The sequence below is a fragment of the Mangifera indica genome, unplaced genomic scaffold (genome assembly GCF_011075055.1).
Source record: "Mangifera indica cultivar Alphonso unplaced genomic scaffold, CATAS_Mindica_2.1 Un_0009, whole genome shotgun sequence".
NCBI lineage: Eukaryota > Viridiplantae > Streptophyta > Magnoliopsida > Sapindales > Anacardiaceae > Mangifera > Mangifera indica.
This window is the reverse complement of record NW_025401101.1, coordinates 275738-294851: the sequence shown is the minus strand read 5'-3', so window position 1 is coordinate 294851 and position 19114 is coordinate 275738. Positions and strand designations below refer to the sequence as shown.

The following is a 19114-nucleotide window of genomic DNA, read 5'->3' as shown; positions in this document are numbered from 1 at the left end:
ATTGTACCTGATGAGTCCATAATCGTAATTCCAATTAGAAGATCATTTAGACATAGATGACCAATTATCCTTGATAATTATTATGTCTATCTTGGTGAGTCTGATTATGATAAAAGTCAAATTGTAGATCTTGTGAATTTTAAAGAAGCAATTTCTTGCCTTTAGATAAATGGTTTAAGGCTATAAAGAAATAAATGTAGCCTATGAGTGATAATGGTGTATAGGATCTTGTAGAGTTACTTGATGAGGTTAAATCTACTGGTTGTGAATTTAAGACCAAAAAACACTTTAAAGCCAAAATGGTTACTAAGAGTTTCACCCAAAGAGAAAGTATAAACTTCAATGAGACTTTTGCCCCTGTGTCTATTAAGGATTCATTCAAAATTATTATGACTTTAGTGAATTATTTTGATTTAGAGCTTCACCAAATGGATGTGAAAATAGACTTTTTAAGTGAAAATCTTTATAAAAGAGTCTATATAAAGCTACCAGAAAGTTTTAAAGTTAAAGAAAAAGGACATATGTTAGGCAGGCTAAAGAAATAAATATATGGATTGAAACACATTTATTGACAATGGTATTTGAAATTTGATGAGGTAATAACTTCATATGAGTTTTTAGGGTTGTTGTATTTTGGTGATGGGGAAGTGGAGAGGACGTGACTTTCTTTTTATACTATCCACCTAATCTTATTTTCTTTTTTTGTTTAATTTTATTTATACTCAGTAATTATGGGCACTATTATGACCATAAAAGTGCCTATAATTGAACACTACCTTCTCTTATATACTCTTCTTTTTGATTATTTAAGCTTCCAATTTTGCTTTGAAAAACCTTAAATGTCTCCAAAACATCTAAAAATATGATTCAAAGTACAAAATAAGATCAAACCTTTAAAAATAAATGAAACTTAAAGAATTCGACAAAATAAACCGAAAATTCACTTTAAAAACATACTATTATAAACCCTATTTGTGTGTATTTCATACATGCCTCAAGTATTAAACACTATGCTTATAATGATGTTCAGAGGGGATATATGTCTCATGTTCTTTATGCTAGTGCAATTGGGAGTTTGTTGTATGCTTAAGTCTATACTAGGCTAGACATTACATTCATTGTGAATATGTTTGGTTGCTATCTTTCTAATCTAAGTACTAATCATTGGATTATAGCTAAGAAAGTCATAAGATATTTATAAAGGATAAAAGACTTCAAGTTAGTATACAAAAGGGTTGAAAATCTTAAAATAGTGGGGTATTATGATTCAAACTTTGGTAGCTGTGTGGATGATCACAAATTTATTTCAAGATTCATTTTCATGCTCGCTACTAGGGTCATGTTGTGGAAAAATGCAAAACAAACATTGATAGCATCTTCAACCATGTATATAGAATTTGTTACTTGCTATGGAGCAGTCATACAAGAAATGTGGCTAAAGAATTTTATTACTAAACTTCAAGTAGCTGATTCCATCTCGGGGTCTTTGTTGATTTACTACAATAATAATGCAACTGTGTTTTTTTTCAAAAAATAACAAAATTAGAAATTAATCAAAATATATGGAAATAAAATATTTAACAATTAAGAAACTAGTCAGGAAAAGTGACATTATTGTAAAATACATCAATACAAACTCTATATTGGAGATCCCTTGACCAAAGGACTGAGACTCATTGTTTTTAAACAATATGTAGAGATTATGGGTGTTCTAGAGTCTTTTGATATCCTAGGTTAGTGGGAGGAATCATTAATATATTTTTTATTACTTTAATAAAGTTTATTGTGATTGAACACTCATATATACTTCTTGTATGATATTTATGGATTGATATAAATATATTAAATATATATGTATATATTTGTATATATTATTTTATACAATATGTATCTCAAGAATAAGATTTATTTTGAGTATTACAATTCTATAGTTGATGATATTATAATATGAGTACAACATGTGTCCCAATAATAAGGTATTTCATGTTTTGCCAATTTGTCAACTATGTCACTATCCTTTAGAAATACAAACAAAAACTATATGTAATTTATGATAAGTTTAATGCATAAAATTTAAAAACAATTTCAAGTTATCAAGTTCTTCAATATCAATCCAAGATGTGGCTAATATTAAAGAGTATATTATGATGCTTTTCCATTAATTAAAAGAATATTATATATATATGAACACATACTATGCTACATGCAGAGACAAATTAAACTTGGCCCTTAGTTTATAAATTAGTTGAGAGAAATTATTTATAGGCTCTGGAAAGAAGCAAATGGCTAGACCTAAGTGCCACAATATATAAATACAATACTTCAATTATGTTTCGATGTGGGTCATCTTCTGAATTTCTTAGCTGTTATCAAGTAAGTTAAGTGTTGGTTTTGTCTACTTATCTGCCGAATATGATCTCAAATAGTTGTGGATTATCATTATGAGAGCTAATTAAGTTTGTATTTATTTAATAAGTTTTTGTCTTTTAATTAGGTTTCAAGTTTTGTTAATTTATACATTACAGATCAAATGAAATATATGAAAGGCCCTTTTACACTTACTTTTATTAATTATTGTTATAATATAGCCTGGCTAGCAAAGAGAAGCCAGATCGAATACAATATATATAAAATCCCTTTGGCTTATTGGTTTAAAATTTGGATTCTATTATTTTCTTGTTGAAGAGCCTTAGAACCCTAAATGCACCTTGATACTTCCCAAAATGAATACTAATGATTGGAGAATTTCATTTTATTTTCAAAAAACATCTTTCATGCATATAAACAGACAAAATTGTCTTCCAAAACACCAAATAAGATAATTATGAAATCACAACTAGAACACCTCAAACGTGAGAACATATTAACCCGAAAAATTAAAAATAAAATAACGAAAGAAACCATGTTCTCTGTGATTTATAAAACCAAGAAATACAGTGGTAATCTCTTGATTTTCGATATAAACTTGTAAAATCGTTGGTCTTCTGGCTAAAAAACAATCGTACACAGGTCTGTACTTCCCTTTTCTCTCTGGTTGCTACAATTGTTCACGAGATCAGTTCCCTTGGCTCTAATAAAACAAAACAAAGTTGATGACAACGGAGAAACAACTTCTGGGTGTTGTAATCCTTTTTCCCATTTGATATTTTAGTTGTTATTTTATTTTATGTCTAGCTAGGAGGTATCTTGTTGTGGAATTAAAAAGAGAAGAAGATCCATTTCATAACGCTTACTTGGGTAAACCATCAAACAGTTGGAAACATTTAAATATATCAAAATTAACATTATGTAAAATTAAGTAAATATAAATGCATACTTGGATTCCAATTCTGTTCATGTTATTGATTCGAATATGATATGAGGTATTAGACGTGAGTCAATTTTCACGACTCTATTGTCCAAGTACTACAATCAATTTTCACAACCCTATTTGTCTAAGTGCTACAATTTTTCTTCTATAAAAACTACGTTGGCCAATTTGAAAGAGAGATAGTTTGAACATTTAAATTAGAGTTTAACTGCTAATAACTTCCACAACAATTGCCCTTTGGTAGTTAAACAAACTGGATTGGATCAATTTGTTTTAGGTGCACTCAAACCCAATATCTCTTACTCACACATGGCCAAAGCCCCGAACTAAATACTTATCCATAAAAATATCATACGGTTGTATGTTTTATACTCACAAATATGTTATATGGCCTCACAAACAACCTATACTTCGGAGCTAAATGTTATACATCTCTCAAGAATAACATAATTGTTTCAACAAAATAAAAAATAAAACATTAGACTCACAATACCCCATACTTACTTGATAACATCAGTTCTCTTTAATCTCTCATTTATTATTATATTATTTTTCTATGCATCCATGATCAAGTCCACTCTCCTATATGAATGATATGATCGGTCGACCAACAAACATACGTAATATATAAGTCTTCCATAAGGTAATCCTCAATTTAGACTTAATTGTTTTTCTAATCATGTTCCATAGATCGAATAATATGTGGTCATAGGTGTTAAGCTAAGATTACAACATTAAGAGCAAACATCAGACAATAGTAAAGAGCCAAAGGGTACCAATATAAGGTAATCCTCATAAAGTCTCACACAGTGAGGGAGCATGGATTCATTCTCTCACTATTTCAACTGGTCATTTTACTTATGCACAATGGTATGAGTATGTGCTATAGTGTGTATTCTTCAAAAATATCATTACCAACACTATACAGGTCTTAATTCATTCATTGTACCCAATGCCTAACCTGAGCTCTTAATTATATTCACACTTGCAAGTATTTATTCACATTAAGAACTCATATTGACATTTACAAGTTACTTAGATGTAGGGAATCCAAATTAGTCATTTTCAAATGTATTGATGGAGGCATCATGAGACCATCAAGCCATTAAGGAGATCTACTACACATTCCGGTTGGGCCAATTACGAGAAGTAAAGCTAAGAAAGTACAACAAGCCTTAATAAGACTCGTGGAGGGTTTAGAGACTAAAACCAACTCACTCAAGGACGATTGAATGCTTGAAGGAGCTAACAGAGAAATCAACCTGATTTATGCATAAGCCCATAGAGAAATCTAAATCCAAAACACATAGACAGACTTTGAATACCCATAACTTTTGATCAAGGAAGAGTTACGAGCCCTATAACCTATCAACATGAAGCTCGTTTCGAGCTCTATATCAACAACTAGTTTGTTGGTTGCTCCTAATTTGCAGGCCTGAATAACGGTCGTTTCAATGTGTATTATGCAATTTTTATTTTACCAAATTTAGGATTTTCGAGTTTTCATGAATTTTAGTCTTTCTTATGACTTTAATGAGCCCAATTGTCATATTACATTTTAATTAGAGTTTTGGGTACTTAATTAGGTAATGGGCTTGAGAAATTTGGAAGTCCATTGAGTCATGGGTACCTTTAGGGTTAAGTTAGCACTATATAAACTAAATTTTTATCATGAATAAAAACTTTTGGATGACTTTTTGCATAGTTTTGCCTACTATTGAATTACCGACCTTTTGAACTTATCAAGATTCATCTTGTGGTATTTACCATTAATAATACGAAGGTTCATTCGATTCTATATCGATTCGAGTCAAGGATTATTTAAGTGATGAAACTGATTCAATCTTGGGAAAAATATCTTCTTAAACATTAGCTCTTGTGTATATCATTAAGGTCCGCATTATGTATTTATCCATAACCTCATCTTAATTGATTATCAAGGTGACATTTTAACTTTGATAAATCTTTTCTTAAGAAATTTATCTCCCATTGGCATGCCCTTTTAGTGTCACTTTCTCAAAAATAATATCACATCTTTACTCGTTCTTTCAGCGTCAAAGGAGATTGCTCGTGTGAGTGCGCCAATCTCTAACTTGTGTGATATTGTAATTTTATTGAGGTAACAAAGATGTGTATACAGTGAAAAGCTAAGAATTTTAGGATGCAAGTTCAAAATAAAATTAACTTGAATTCATAGTTTTCGTCATTGTGTCACTAGTACAATATATATGTTCAACAACTTATCAATCACAGTTTATGCAATCCAAGAGATTTTACATGTGTAAAATATACATTTCTTAGAACAATCTTGGTCAAAGGATCAATAACTATGTAATGCATAAAATTATATTGTACATTCATTTCCTTTTTGGAAATGATGTCTCTGAAAAACATTGTGTCTACTGTCGATATGTTTGGTTATCCTATAAAAATTTAAATCTTTTATGAAAGTTATCTTATCTTGATTATATAAACAGACAACTATTACTCTAACAATATCGTCTTGTTTATCCAGATTCATGAAGAATCTTTTTAACCGAATTGTTTCTTGCACAATCATTGAATCGGCTATATACTCAACCTCTATTGTGGATAAGGTTACGCATGTTTGTTTCTTACCACTCCAAGAAATGAGCTTTTTTGGAGTAAGAAAACATAAGCAAAAATTTTTTTACGCTGGTATAAATTACCTCCCTAATTGGCATCTCAATAACAAATCAAATGCAAATTCGATCCTTAATCACATAAACAATAATCCATAGAGATTTTAAATATATCAATATCCTCTTAATAGCCTTTCAATGCTCTTTTTCAATATTGACTCATATTGACTAACTAGTCTAACAACAAAAACAAATGACTAGACATATGTGCACCATCGCAGACATAATGCATCTAATGACATTTGAATATATAATGATTGACATTTTTCTGCTTTCATCTTAAGTTTTGAGACATATCTCTTAGCTCAATAATTTGTCATTTGATACAAGAGTATCAATGGGTTTGCAGTTTACCATATTAAATCGTTCTAAAATCTTTTGAATATTATACTCATGTGACAGAGTCTAACATTTTTTTGAATAATTTCTCTGGATTTTAATTCCTAATATGTAACATGCTTACTTACATCCTTCAAGTCAAAAGTATCGACAATCATCCTTTTATGAGTATCATTTACTTCAAACCATTTTCAACTATCTATATATCATCACATACAGAAATAGAATTACAAATTTGTCATCAGACTTCGTCACATAGACATAGTAGTCTTAATTAATCATCTTAGAATTATAGGATATTAAAGTCTCATGAAATTTTAAGTACCATTATCTAAATGATAGTTTTAGTTCTTACAACATTCTTGAAGTTTGCACACTCTTCGCTTTAAACCTATGACAACGAGATCTACACGTTGTTTCACGTAAGTTTCTTTATCAAGTTTTGAAATAATCTTTTGCTTTGGTGATCCAACTATCTAAATGCTCACCATTAAATTGAGAAAAGTCTAACTGAGTTACCTTTTCCCATGGTGATTGAAATTCGTGCACCCCTCTGGAACTACTTCCTTGTTCCTTGTTGCTAGCTAATTGTGATTGCAAAAGGACCTTTGTTTGTTGAAGGCTCAAACCTCCGGTCAACTTACGAATCTCAACAATTGAATATTGGATGAACTCTTGCTGCTATTTTTCAAATTCTTGGATGAACTCTTATCATCGCTTTTCAAAATTCGATACAGGTTGAGTAACTAGCTGCATGAGATCACATCATAACTCCTGCACTCGTATTCCATCTACCATGGCTAGGTCGGAGCTTTGATACCAATGTTGTGGATGTTTCTAGAACACTGTACTGGCAAAGAAGAAGAGCAAGTAAGAAGAATAGAGAAGAATTTGAATTAGAGAGGAAGATAAGTTGGCACAGTATTTTGGCTCTTCAAAATTGAAAATTCATTACTCTTCCCACCGTCCTTTAAAAACAATCCTGTATAACGGTCGAAGTCTTTATTTTCTACTAACAAACGATAGTGTATGGATGATAGTAAAAACAGAAAACAACAACCAAAACGACAACGTTTCTAGATGCAAATCATAAAACGCTAAACGCACCCGTGTAATTAAACTACAAACAGTGTTGTAAGAACGAACGTCTTTCAAATAAATTGTCTCCACTTCACAGTTCCTCTGCTTCCAGTTTGAAACCATTTCGTGCCAGTTCAATATGCAACATGATAGTGGTTGTGTTGCGGACCAAAATAAAGGAAATAAATAAATCAAGAGGCAGCGTCTTGGACTTTTGTTTTGAAATTCCATCCAAATAGACGACGTCGTTTAGTTGTAATAAAACGTAAAACATGCCACTATATAATAGAGGCTGATTGTACAGATTGGGAGAATTGGAAAATACAATCAACTTTGCTCTCTGTTTTTCTCTCTGTGTATTCTTGGTTCTCTCTAATTCCTCTCTTCTTTCTTGATTGTGAATTTCTTCTTTCTGGTTTTTCCTTCTTCCTTTATCGTCTCTTCTTCAATTAGTTCAGTCCACATCAATTGGTATCAGAGCAGTGATCCTCCGCCATGGTTGAAGAAACAGACCAAGAGTTTGAGCAAGAAATGTTACAGTATGTACGTGAGGCGTTGCAAGAGGCGTTGCAAGAATCAGAGATACGTTTTCAGAGGTTGCTAATGAAGTCCTTTGATGAGATCAACAACTTGATTAGAGGTTCGATTCTGCCACAAATTGAAAATTTTGAACAGAAATTTAACCTAGCAGAAGCAGACGCAGAAGAAGTTGCTGAAAATCTTGAACATAAAATTGAGTTAACTAAAGAGGAAACTGTTATGGAATATCTGAAAGATAGGGTTGACACAAAAGAAGTTACAGAAAATCTTGAACATAAAATTGAGTTAAATGAAGAGGAAACTGTCATGGAATATCTGGAAGATAGGATTCAACTGCCGGAGATGAAAACGCCTGCAGAAATTGTTGTGGCAACGAATTATGGTTATTTGCAGGTACCAATACATGGTTTTGTTGTTCCTGCTTTAGTGTCAGTTTTGGTGGAAGATTCAGCTAGGCAAGATGAATTGGGGACAAATGCGGAACAGGTATCAATCCAAGAGAGCGAGTATGTGGTGCATAATTGTGATAACTCATTGAGACAGCGAAATATGCGAAGTAGTTCAGTCCAAGAGAACGAGACTATAGTGCATAATGGTGGTGACTTGGTGGTTCGGCGGAAGGCTTCGGGTGACCTATTAAAAGTAAAGGTAAGAAAAAAGAAAAGGAAAGTGAAATTTATTCAACAGGAACTTACAAAGATGGCTCGGCAAATCATTGTGTCAACTGATGTGGTGAAAGAGAACGAGCATCACATAATGGAGACTGATAAGTTGATGAAGGCAGTCTTGGAGCAACAAAATAGTCTTGCTCACCAAGTTCCTTCTAAAGATGGAATTGGCAGTACACTTTTTCCTGAAGTTACTACAGATATTACTGTACGTTTGTTCACCATTACGGTTGCTATTGAATGGTATGAAATCAAGGCTATTAAGGAAATTGAAAGAAAAATGAAGCAGAAACTTATAATCTCCACTTTTATCATGGCTACTGTATTTGCAATTGTCTACTGGATTAGTTTGTCGTTTTTATTCACAAGCAACAATGATGAAGTTCAGAAGGTCGTAGGAAATGGGAAACTTTTCTTGTGTGTAAGGATAGGAACTGCCACCAATGTTATCATTGGCTTTGCTTTGGGATGCAAATCCATAGTTAATCCAAATCTTGTCCTTACATCCAACATTTTTGTTTGTTTTAGCTTTGCTGCCATGTATGGTATATCTGTGGCTGCAGTTCTAATATTCAACACTATAGCCTTTGGTTTGGTCATTGGAGCTTATGGTTCCCATGGTGACATTGTTATGGGTATTGCTGAGATGGGTGAAATAAGCCACTGCAATTGTGAGAGAAGCGGTGCCATTGATACTATTAGGACTACCACTACTACCATTGGGAATGGAATTGCCATGGAATCAATCATCCTAATGTTCTTGACTTTATTTGATGCTTTTGTCAGTCAAGCAACAACCTTAATGGTCCTTAGTGGTTTGATTGTTGGTGCTTTTCTTAATCGATTTTCTGCCATGACCATGACTGTGAAGAGTATGACAAATGCTACTTTGAAAATGATTGAAAAAAGATGCATTTATGTTGGTGTTCCACCTCTTTACAAGGGTGACAAAGGGAAGCAAGTACATAATTGTTATGATGTTGCCCAACTAAAGAAGCACTCAAACCCCTTTCCATCAAATGCTTTGTATAAAATTCAGATGTTCAAAGACTGGAGAGAGATGATGCTTGGACAACCATGGGAAACACCTTGGATTCACATCAAAGATGGTTGAAGCAACTGCTAATAAATGATGCAGCACCGAAGTTTACATCCCACTATCCTTCCTTGAGGACAAGGAATCTTAAGGGAAGGGCATTGTTGCGGACCAAAATAAAGGAAATAAATAAATCAAGAGGCAGCGTCTTGGACTTTTGTTTTGAAATTCCATCCAAATAGACGACGTCGTTTAGTTGTAATAAAACGTAAAACATGCCACTATATAATAGAGGCTGATTGTACAGATTGGGAGAATTGGAAAATACAATCAACTTTGCTCTCTGTTTTTCTCTCTGTGTATTCTTGGTTCTCTCTAATTCCTCTCTTCTTTCTTGATTGTGAATTTCTTCTTTCTGGTTTTTCCTTCTTCCTTTATCGTCTCTTCTTCAATTAGTTCAGTCCACATCAGGTTGAGACTGATGGCTTTTGGCCGAATTTTGACTTGTGTGATTGGGACAAATTGGAGAAGAAGGGAAAATGGGAGAGATGAGCGTTTGTCATAATGCAATCCGGTGGTTATATAGGTTTAGTCATTGAAGAGTTGGTCTCTCAAAATATGGCTATTTTTTAATAACCCATATAATATTAATTACGAACAAAATTATCCAAAATAAATAAATAAATAAAACAAAAGATATAAACGGGTGGCCACTACATCTTTGTTTGGCTTCCGCTTTGCCTACTATACTCATTTTCTCAATGGAGCTTCAAACTTTACGCCCTTCATCTTTAGCGGGTACCTCTCTCCCTCTCTCTTTCAGTGTAAATTTTGAATATTTCAAGCTTTCTGATGAAAAATTTTAGTGGGTAGCATTTCAATCATATTACCCTTCACAAACTTGTAAAAAACTCTATTATATTCTTATGGTATTCTAGTGATTATCTTCTTGAATTATTGGTTTTATAAGTTGAGTTCAATCAATATACTAGTAATTTCTTTGGAGCAGAATAAAAGTAGTTTTACTAGTAACTATTCATACACATACTCAGTGAATATATCATTAAACAAAGTTGAATTTTCTTTTATTCATTGTAGTTTCTGTGGGTAGGTTATGTTTAAACTTACTTTTGGGTAGTCTAAATTCTGTCTTTTTTTTTTTTTTTTTTGATCGAGAAGAAAAGGAAAATTGAAATGAACTCAAAGATTAGAACCGAAGGATATGTATTTGAAGATGAAATTAGCTGAAAGACTTAGTTGAGATTTTGTTCTATTTATATTTGGAAGTGAAGGGAAGAAAATTTAAATTGTTGATATTAGCTTGACTGTCAAGGCTTCTGTGACATTTTATTTTAATGTCGATGCATAGATTCTAACAAAGATATTTCTTTTGCTTATGTTAGGAAGTGTGTTCTCTTTGATGAAACATCATGTATGTAAGCGGAAAAGTTGTAATCAGTCTGGCATAGATTTCACTTTTTTGAGGCATAGACGATCGGGGAAGCATTCAGCACTCAAAAGGAAATACTTGACAAAAAGTAATGGAGGTTCTGTTTCTTGTTCGTTTATTGAAAGAAATACTCAAGATGTACAGCTAAGTGATGCACGGGTGATTTACAGTGTAGCTCCTGCTATGGGCCATAATCAGGTATATTAAATTGTCTCCTTCACTTTAATATAGATGAATGACTGTGTTACAGAATATTGATAAACAGAGCTCGTTATGAAGTATTTTAGTGTATTATCAATCCAAGGTTTTTGTTATTGGGGCTAATTGATCATGTCTCATTTCTAAGACATTAGTCTTTAATTACTTTTTTTTTTTTATATATTGGCAAATACAACATTTGAAGTTTTACCTTTTCTGCTACCTATGCAGGACTTGATAATCTCTTCTCTTCACATTGCATGTTTTTCATTGTGCAAGATGCTACAGTGATGAATGAGTAGTTTTAAACTTTGAAGAGGGATGATTTCAATGATTTCTCATGTAATTTGGTTGAGATGTACAGTTTCCACCTTTTTTCTTCTTATTCTTCTTTTTTTTTTTTAAGTGACCTCCCTTGCACTTCAAATATTATGAAACTTAAAAGAAGTTTCTAAGGAGGGTTTTTTTTTTTTTTTTAAACTTCAGTGGAGATTTATATAAATTTTGGAAGCAGGGGGATCTGTTCAGATTTTACTTAAACTTAAAGATAGGTCAAAAAGAAAGATATGTAATGGGTGAGATATGATTGATTAATTTGGTTCATCTGGCTTGATTATTTGTCAGTCGCTTTTTCATTCTAAAAATTAAACTCATTTTTCAGTTCATTGGCTTTTTTTTTAATCCTCCTGAATTTGTTGGCGTGCACTGCTTTTTAATTATAATGCATGATTGCATATCATAGAGACAGGAGAAAGCATGGGGGTGGGGGTTGTTTTATGGGGCTAATGAAATTCTACTTCTCTCTCTATACACATAAGAACCACTGAGGGGTTTATTAAACAGACTGAAGAGGTCAAGCTTTTTTTTTTTTTTAATTACCCAAAAGAAAAAGCTGATTGCTTTTAACTAGAAGGAAATATCTTGTGCTCATAATTTTCACATAATCAATAGCATAATCATAAGAATCTATGTGCAGCAATAACACTTATTCATGTTTTTCCATGGACAACCCAAAAATTCAGTTATTTCTACTACATTTTTTCTCCTCTTCAATTAATATGTCCCCTGTCATTACAAGTTCAAAGTTTGCATGTTCCTCTAATTGTTGTTTGGATTGCTTTTGCTAACAGGAGTCACATCCAGAATCCCATTTTAGAGTCCCTGCAATTGTGACTGCTCTTGAAGAGATGGAACTCACCTCAAAGGTATTCACTGCACACGTGTCTTCTAACATATGCTCACCTTTTTCTCTTGCCTCATTATATTTGACTATATACTTGGAACTTTTCTCATCTATCTTAGTTATTGACAAAATGCGACACCTGTAATTTCTTGGAAACTAATGAGAGCTAGATTATAATATAATCACAATATATAGCACTGCCCCAAGTTGGATGTGTTCTCGAATTGTATATTGTATATTAGATTAATCTAAATCTCTGGATGGTAAGTATCTCATGCAAATATCAGTTTAAAGAATTGTCTAGGTACTTGTTTAGACTATTTGTTGTCTATGGACAATATCGATTAAAGAATGAACTAATGAGGTATGTGGTGCTCTTGTTTTTATCATTTTTTTCTTCAAATTAAATTATTCCATCAAGTGGACAAATAATGTAGTTAGATATTAAGTGTTTGTCTTTATTGTATAGGTCAAAATAATTAAGACCTTTGGGAAGGAAAATAATTGACTTGGGAATAAAATGAAAAGATTTGACAGCCATAATTATTGTCTAAGATTATTCTTTTTTAAAAAAACTATTATCTTTACGTTATTATTTCAATGTGTACAAAAGATTAGTACAAAATTTGATAAACAGTCATATTTTGCAAGGAGTGGACAAAGATATTACTATTTCAATTAATTGGCTTCAGCTTCACATTAACTGTGTAATAATATATAATAAAAGGCTAAAACATAAGCAATGATAATAACAATATATTAGAAATGCTGCAACACTGAGGATAGAACATTCCTCCCTAATGAAGCTTTTCATTAATTACTAGATACCAAGGGATTTCATTAAATTGAGAAGTATACATCCTATTTTATACCAAAAATAAGTTGAATTGATCTGTGATAAGATCAATGTTTAAAAGAATCCTTCAACAATGGTAATTTTAGGTGAAACAATTTCTTACTGCCATTTATACTTTTGTCATTTCCTGTATATCTCAGTTTCGTGGCTCAGAGATCATTGAACTTCAAAATTTTAACCCTGCTACAGTAGATGACATTGCAAGTATTCATGCAAGAGCCTATGTATCAGGACTTGAGAAGGTAGCTTACTATTTGCATACTACATTTTCCCTTTAGTTTTATTTTTTTCATTTCTTGTTCTGGTCATATCTAAGAGAAAATTTCTTGATGGTGGAATCAGTTCTGTATCACTAATGCCCTTTCTTGGGAGATCCCATCTGTTTTTGCCCAAGATAAATCATTTTATGTGCAAACATGGCGCATTAGGATTACATACCAAAGGCTAACTTGTTAAATGTATTTAAGGCTATGGATTGGGCATCACAACGTGGCATTGTAGTCATTGAAGGCTCTGGACCAACATACGCTACTGCCACAGTAAGTGCATTTCATTAGGCGTTCTCAATTTTTGATTTTGGTGTTTGTGAATGTGTACACTTGCTATGAAGTACTATGTATACAATACAGCTTTCACTGTTAAGAAAATCTAGCAAAACGAATTTGAGTAAGAATAATATAATTTTTGTGGATTAATAAAGAACCATCTTGGTTGATGCTTCTCATAAATTTTACCAGTATAATGTAATAATTTCTGTTTCTTCTTATCCTTAAACATTCAAATCAAAGATAAACAAACATTTTATGTTCAATAAAATATGGGGAATTATTGCCCAAGCAGTTCTTGTAATGCTCTTATTTTATGGTAACATGATAATTTATTGATTGGTGTTTGAAAATCCATTTTCTGCAGCACTATACTTAAGTTTAATTAGGATAAAATGTGTGCTATAGTCTCAGAAGTACTTTCTAAATCGATCAATTACTTATTTGTAATGGTGAAAAGGCTTTCTGGTTTGTCTTGTTATTAGTAGTGGAATGACTCTTATTTTAGGTAATGTGATAATTTGTTGATTGGTGTTTGAAAATGCAATTTCTGTACAGAGTTTGTTGTTCTAGACCACATCATTATTTTAGCTGCAAATTATGTATTCTCAATGTTGATGCTAAGTATGAAAACAGAACATTCTTTCCTTCCCTTCTATCTCTTACTGGTATTGTTCTTGCAGACATTCCAGGAATCACTGATTGCAGCTGGAGCTGGCATTGCCCTTGTTGATTCAGTGGTGATGTACCTATCTAGAATGTTAGTCTCTTTATACAAATCTTTTTTTGTTAGGTATTTGGAAATTATGTCATTTTTCACAACATGGAATTCAAGTTTTTTATTTCTTAATGCAGAAAACTCATATTTTTATGTGCACCAAATTGATTTTTGAACCAGATTGTACCGATGTCTACATTGTGGTTGTAAGAAAACACAGTTCTTATCTGAAATGTGTCCCGATGTTCAAAGGTTTTCAAACTGGATAGTACCATTTGACTTTTTGATGACAGTCAGATATCAGACTTCTTATATGGAATACATCAGCCTAAAACAATTTTCGTATATCAGGTTTCTACATCAAAGAGCAGTGTAGATCCACCTATGGGTTTTGCTTTGATAAGACCTCCAGGACATCATGCTATACCAAAGGGGCCTATGGGCTTTTGTGTTTTTGGGAATGTGGCCATAGCAGCTCGTTATGCTCAACGTGTGCATGGATTGAAGCGTGTATTTATCATTGATTTCGATGTTCACCATGGGAATGGGACAAACGATGCCTTCTATGATGATCCAGACATATTCTTCCTTTCAACACACCAAGTAAGCAATGACATTGTCATACTTTTGTCCTTTTTTTTGTCATGTGCAAATTTAAAGAAGTAAATTCCTTGCTTTGCTGTATGATATTCCCTTCTCCCTTTCCTACTGGCAATGAAATCGCATCTGTTGCCCAAGCTGAAGATAACATGCTTTTAATTGAGATCACTGTGTCTGGGGATGGAGAATACAATGGCTTGAATCATAACTTTGTCAATTACACGGACTGAATCATGCTCAAAATTACCTATTAAGCACACTGACCTAAATTAAAACACCTAGGTGTTATGTTGACGATGGGCAGATGTCGATAATAGTGTTTCAGTTTATGCCTATTGTCTAATCAAATGCTAATAAAATCCTTATGAATACAGGATGGAAGCTATCCAGGCACTGGTAAAATTGATGAGGCAGGTCATGGAGATGGTGAAGGAACGACTCTAAATCTGCCTTTACCAGGAGGCTCTGGTGACGTAGCCATGAGAACTGTTTTTGATGAGGTCATTGTTCCATGTGCTCAAAGGTTTAAGCCAGATATAATTCTTGTCTCTGCTGGGTGAGTTGCCCTTTCCCCGTATGTGTAAGACTAATTTTTTTGCACTCTGCATTCTAATTTTTCTTTAAAACTATCTGTATAGAGTAGTTATGTTCACATGAGATCACTTGAAAATAGGGTTCCAGAAAGATATAACTTGGTGATTTGATGATTTCAATTATACTGCATACACATCCAAACTCTCTTAAGTCTGAAAATCGTTTGTACTAAAGCTTGCATTCCTTGCTACTGAACTTTGTCCAGATACGATGGTCACATATTGGATCCACTTGCTAGTCTACAGTTTACAACAGGAACATACTATATGCTTGCGGCAAATATTAAGCAGCTTGCCAAAGAGCTCTGTGGAGGCCGCTGTGTGTTCTTCTTGGAAGGAGGTTACAACCTCAAGTCTCTTTCATATTCAGTTGCAGATTCATTTCGAGCTTTTCTTGGCGAATCCAGTGTGGCCTCCAAGTTTGACAACCCTGCCATCCTGTTTGAAGAACCCACTGCAAAAGTGAAGCAGGCGATTCAAAGAGTTAAACACATACACTCCCTGTGAGGATTTCGAAACCCTCAGCTAAATTTGAGTTGTAAATCATTTCCTTAATGTAGATAACAATTATAAGCAGATCTTGATATTCCCAGTGCATCCAAATTTGGTGAAGCACAGATAAAAATCCTGGATTAACAGCATCTGTATTATTTGTGCAATAAACAACAGAATTTGTCTCTTTTATTTAGGAACTGATATTTTATGGGAAATGAATTATAAACAACTTTATTATGAAAACGTTTTCTTTCCTACTAAGTGAACTAGCAAATCGGGATCCTCTTTTGACGGGTTGTGGTTTTGAAGGCTAAAGGACTATTTTTCACCTAAGCTTTAATCCAATATCAAAAGCATACCTACAATAAATAAAAAATTTGAATCTCGTTAATGCACTAATTACTTAAATTTTCAATTAGAGGTATAGGTTAAATTGTCATTTTATCACTAAACTATAAAATTTTAAAAATTAATATCATTCTATCCCAGGTTTTAAAAACTAACACTTCACCCATTCTCAAAGTTTAAAAAGTTTAGATTTCATTCTTAAGATTTGTTTCCCTTCTCCAGTTGCCATATACATCTCTGGCGACTTGTCAAATCCACCTTAAACCACTGTCATCGCAGTCTTCTCACCTCTTCGACCACAAACTAATGAATTTTGTCTAAAAATCTAGACAAATTTCATCTAGACACATCATCATCCAGAAAAAGAGATCTGAATTTATAGTAGAGAGTGAAGATGCAGTAGGGAGCACGAATCTCGATTAGAGATTTAAAGATCTAGATTCAACGAAGACGAATTGTCGATTGAGTGTAGCTACTCTTCAGCTAGAGAAGGAACTTTGCCACTAGAGAAGATGGATGGGAAGAGGAAGTCGGTCGGAGAGGAACTTTGTCACTAGAGAAGAAGAAAAGAGAAACTCTAGGAGGGAATTGCAACTTTTCAAAGTTTAACTACATGGGGAAATTGTTTGTTTTCTAAATTAAAAAGGAGAAATGATATATATTTTTAAGATATTAAGATTTAGAGATAAAATGATGATTTTACTTTTGTCTTTAACGGAAAATTGTAACAGGAGTTAGCTCATAGATGCATGTTTGAACTTTTCATCTATTGCAAGTGTGTTTTTGAAATTGAACCAAAACTTGGATGAGAAAAAGTCCTTTGGCCGGTTTTGAAAAGCAACATTTGGGTTCTTGGGAGATTACCAAATCTTATTGTAGGCAAACTCAATGTTCCATCAAACATTATTTTCATCACAGGAAAATCGACCACAACAGGCGAATTTCTATAGAGGCAATGGCATCTCTAAAGGCCGATGAGATTTAAATATTATGTGCGCTTAAATAGGAACAAATGGGACCAAAAAATTAATTATTGCGTGCTTTAATTAATAAGTCTTTCAACAAAAAGCCAGAGAAAGATTAATACATTATGATTATTAATGTATCCTTTTTATGGATGGACCAACTACTTCTATATGATGCCTTAGCTCATGGCAAAGAAATAATTGTGTTACGTTTTTAATGTCTTCTTTAGTGCGGGCATCCAGTTACCTCACAATTGGCTTTGTATTAATTTTAACTATCATACTATTTCACCCTTAAATAAAGTAGTTAGAAAATTTATAAATTGAAGAAAAAAAAAACTAATAATAGCTTATTTGTTATGATTTTTTCAAAGAAATATATTTCTAGTATGTGTAGTTATATGTAAAAAAATTATAATAAAAACTACATTGATTTTGATTTATTGTGATTTTTATACTGACAAATTAATTTATTTTTATACCATATATCAAAAAATAAAATTATTTTTATTAAAAATAATTTAAATATAAATTATCGAAAATGCTTTGTTCTTGAATTCTAATTTCCTTTGTCTCAAGTATGCTATTGTGTAAGATTTAATATGCATAAACAAACAAATAAAATAATGTACTCCTAATCCACAAGATCTACGCATAAATTATAAAATACTAAATTGAACTTTAGGGTTTTAAGAATACCTAAATTATCATACAATCTGATTCTACAAAGCTTTTAAAATTATCTATCAAGATTAACTCTCAACATGACTTAGTCTTTTACTTAAGAAACCTTTTTGAATGACAATTTTGAATGGATAAGTTATACTGCACTGATACTATATTAAATTTTAGAGTAGAGATCTAGCCAATATATAGTAAGTTAATTAACGTCCTGTCCAGGTCGAATAAACCCCAAGATCTACACTTATACTGTCTTCCTAGATTATAATATTTAAGTATATTAGGTTTATTTTTATGGATCATTTAAGTCTATCTGTAAAATGACATTGGACTATTCAATTACTTGGTTTTGTTAAACCAAAAGCATAATTAATGTTAGCTCACATTAGAAAATTTCTAATATTCTCTTATTTGTGCAACATTGATTATATTTATTTTATTTTAAGAAAAAGAAAACAATTTTTGACTATCGAGTAATCAACATTTTTAACTTTAAGTGACCATTATTTTAGAAAACAAAATAGTCCAAAAAAATTACATTTTAATAAACAATTAGTTAATATGACACTAATAACGAATCAAAGTATTACTTATGTTCTCTATCAACATAAGATTGTCTTTAATCACAATTACTAATAATCAAATCAACACGGATAAAATATGAGAGTGTGGCAGAAATAGCACCCAATAAGGTGATTATACGCAGTATTATGTTTTTGTCAATCTTTTTTATAATTTCTCTTTAACATTATGTTTTAAAAGAAACAAGAGAAATTTTTTTGCTTTCAATGAAACTCGTATGTTTCAACCTTGCTCAAGACTTATGAAACATACACATATAATCAT

The 19114-nt window shown here is 32.3% G+C and overlaps 1 protein-coding gene across 1 annotated transcript; it reads left to right on the top strand.

Moving 5' to 3' along the window:
- Nucleotides 1-10302: 10302 nt before the first annotated feature.
- On the top strand, nt 10303-16471 carry LOC123205579 (histone deacetylase 14-like). The gene is made up of 9 exons (XM_044622565.1): nt 10303-10434; nt 11040-11284; nt 12415-12489; nt 13464-13565; nt 13791-13862; nt 14552-14608; nt 14938-15189; nt 15561-15742; nt 15986-16471. The coding sequence occupies exons 1-9, from the start codon at nt 10398-10400 to the stop codon at nt 16284-16286; spliced, it is 1323 nt and encodes a 440-aa protein (XP_044478500.1). The 5' UTR covers nt 10303-10397; the 3' UTR covers nt 16287-16471.
- The last annotated feature ends 2643 nt before the right edge of the window (nt 16472-19114 follow it).

Coding starts and splice junctions, on each gene's coding strand:
- LOC123205579 (XM_044622565.1), top strand. CDS start 10,398: ATGGAGCTTCAAACTTTACGCCCTTCATCTTTAGCGG. Junction 11,285..12,414: donor CTGCTATGGGCCATAATCAG/GTATATTAAATT, acceptor TTTTGCTAACAG/GAGTCACATCCAGAATCCCA. Junction 14,609..14,937: donor TTGCCCTTGTTGATTCAGTG/GTGATGTACCTA, acceptor TTCGTATATCAG/GTTTCTACATCAAAGAGCAG.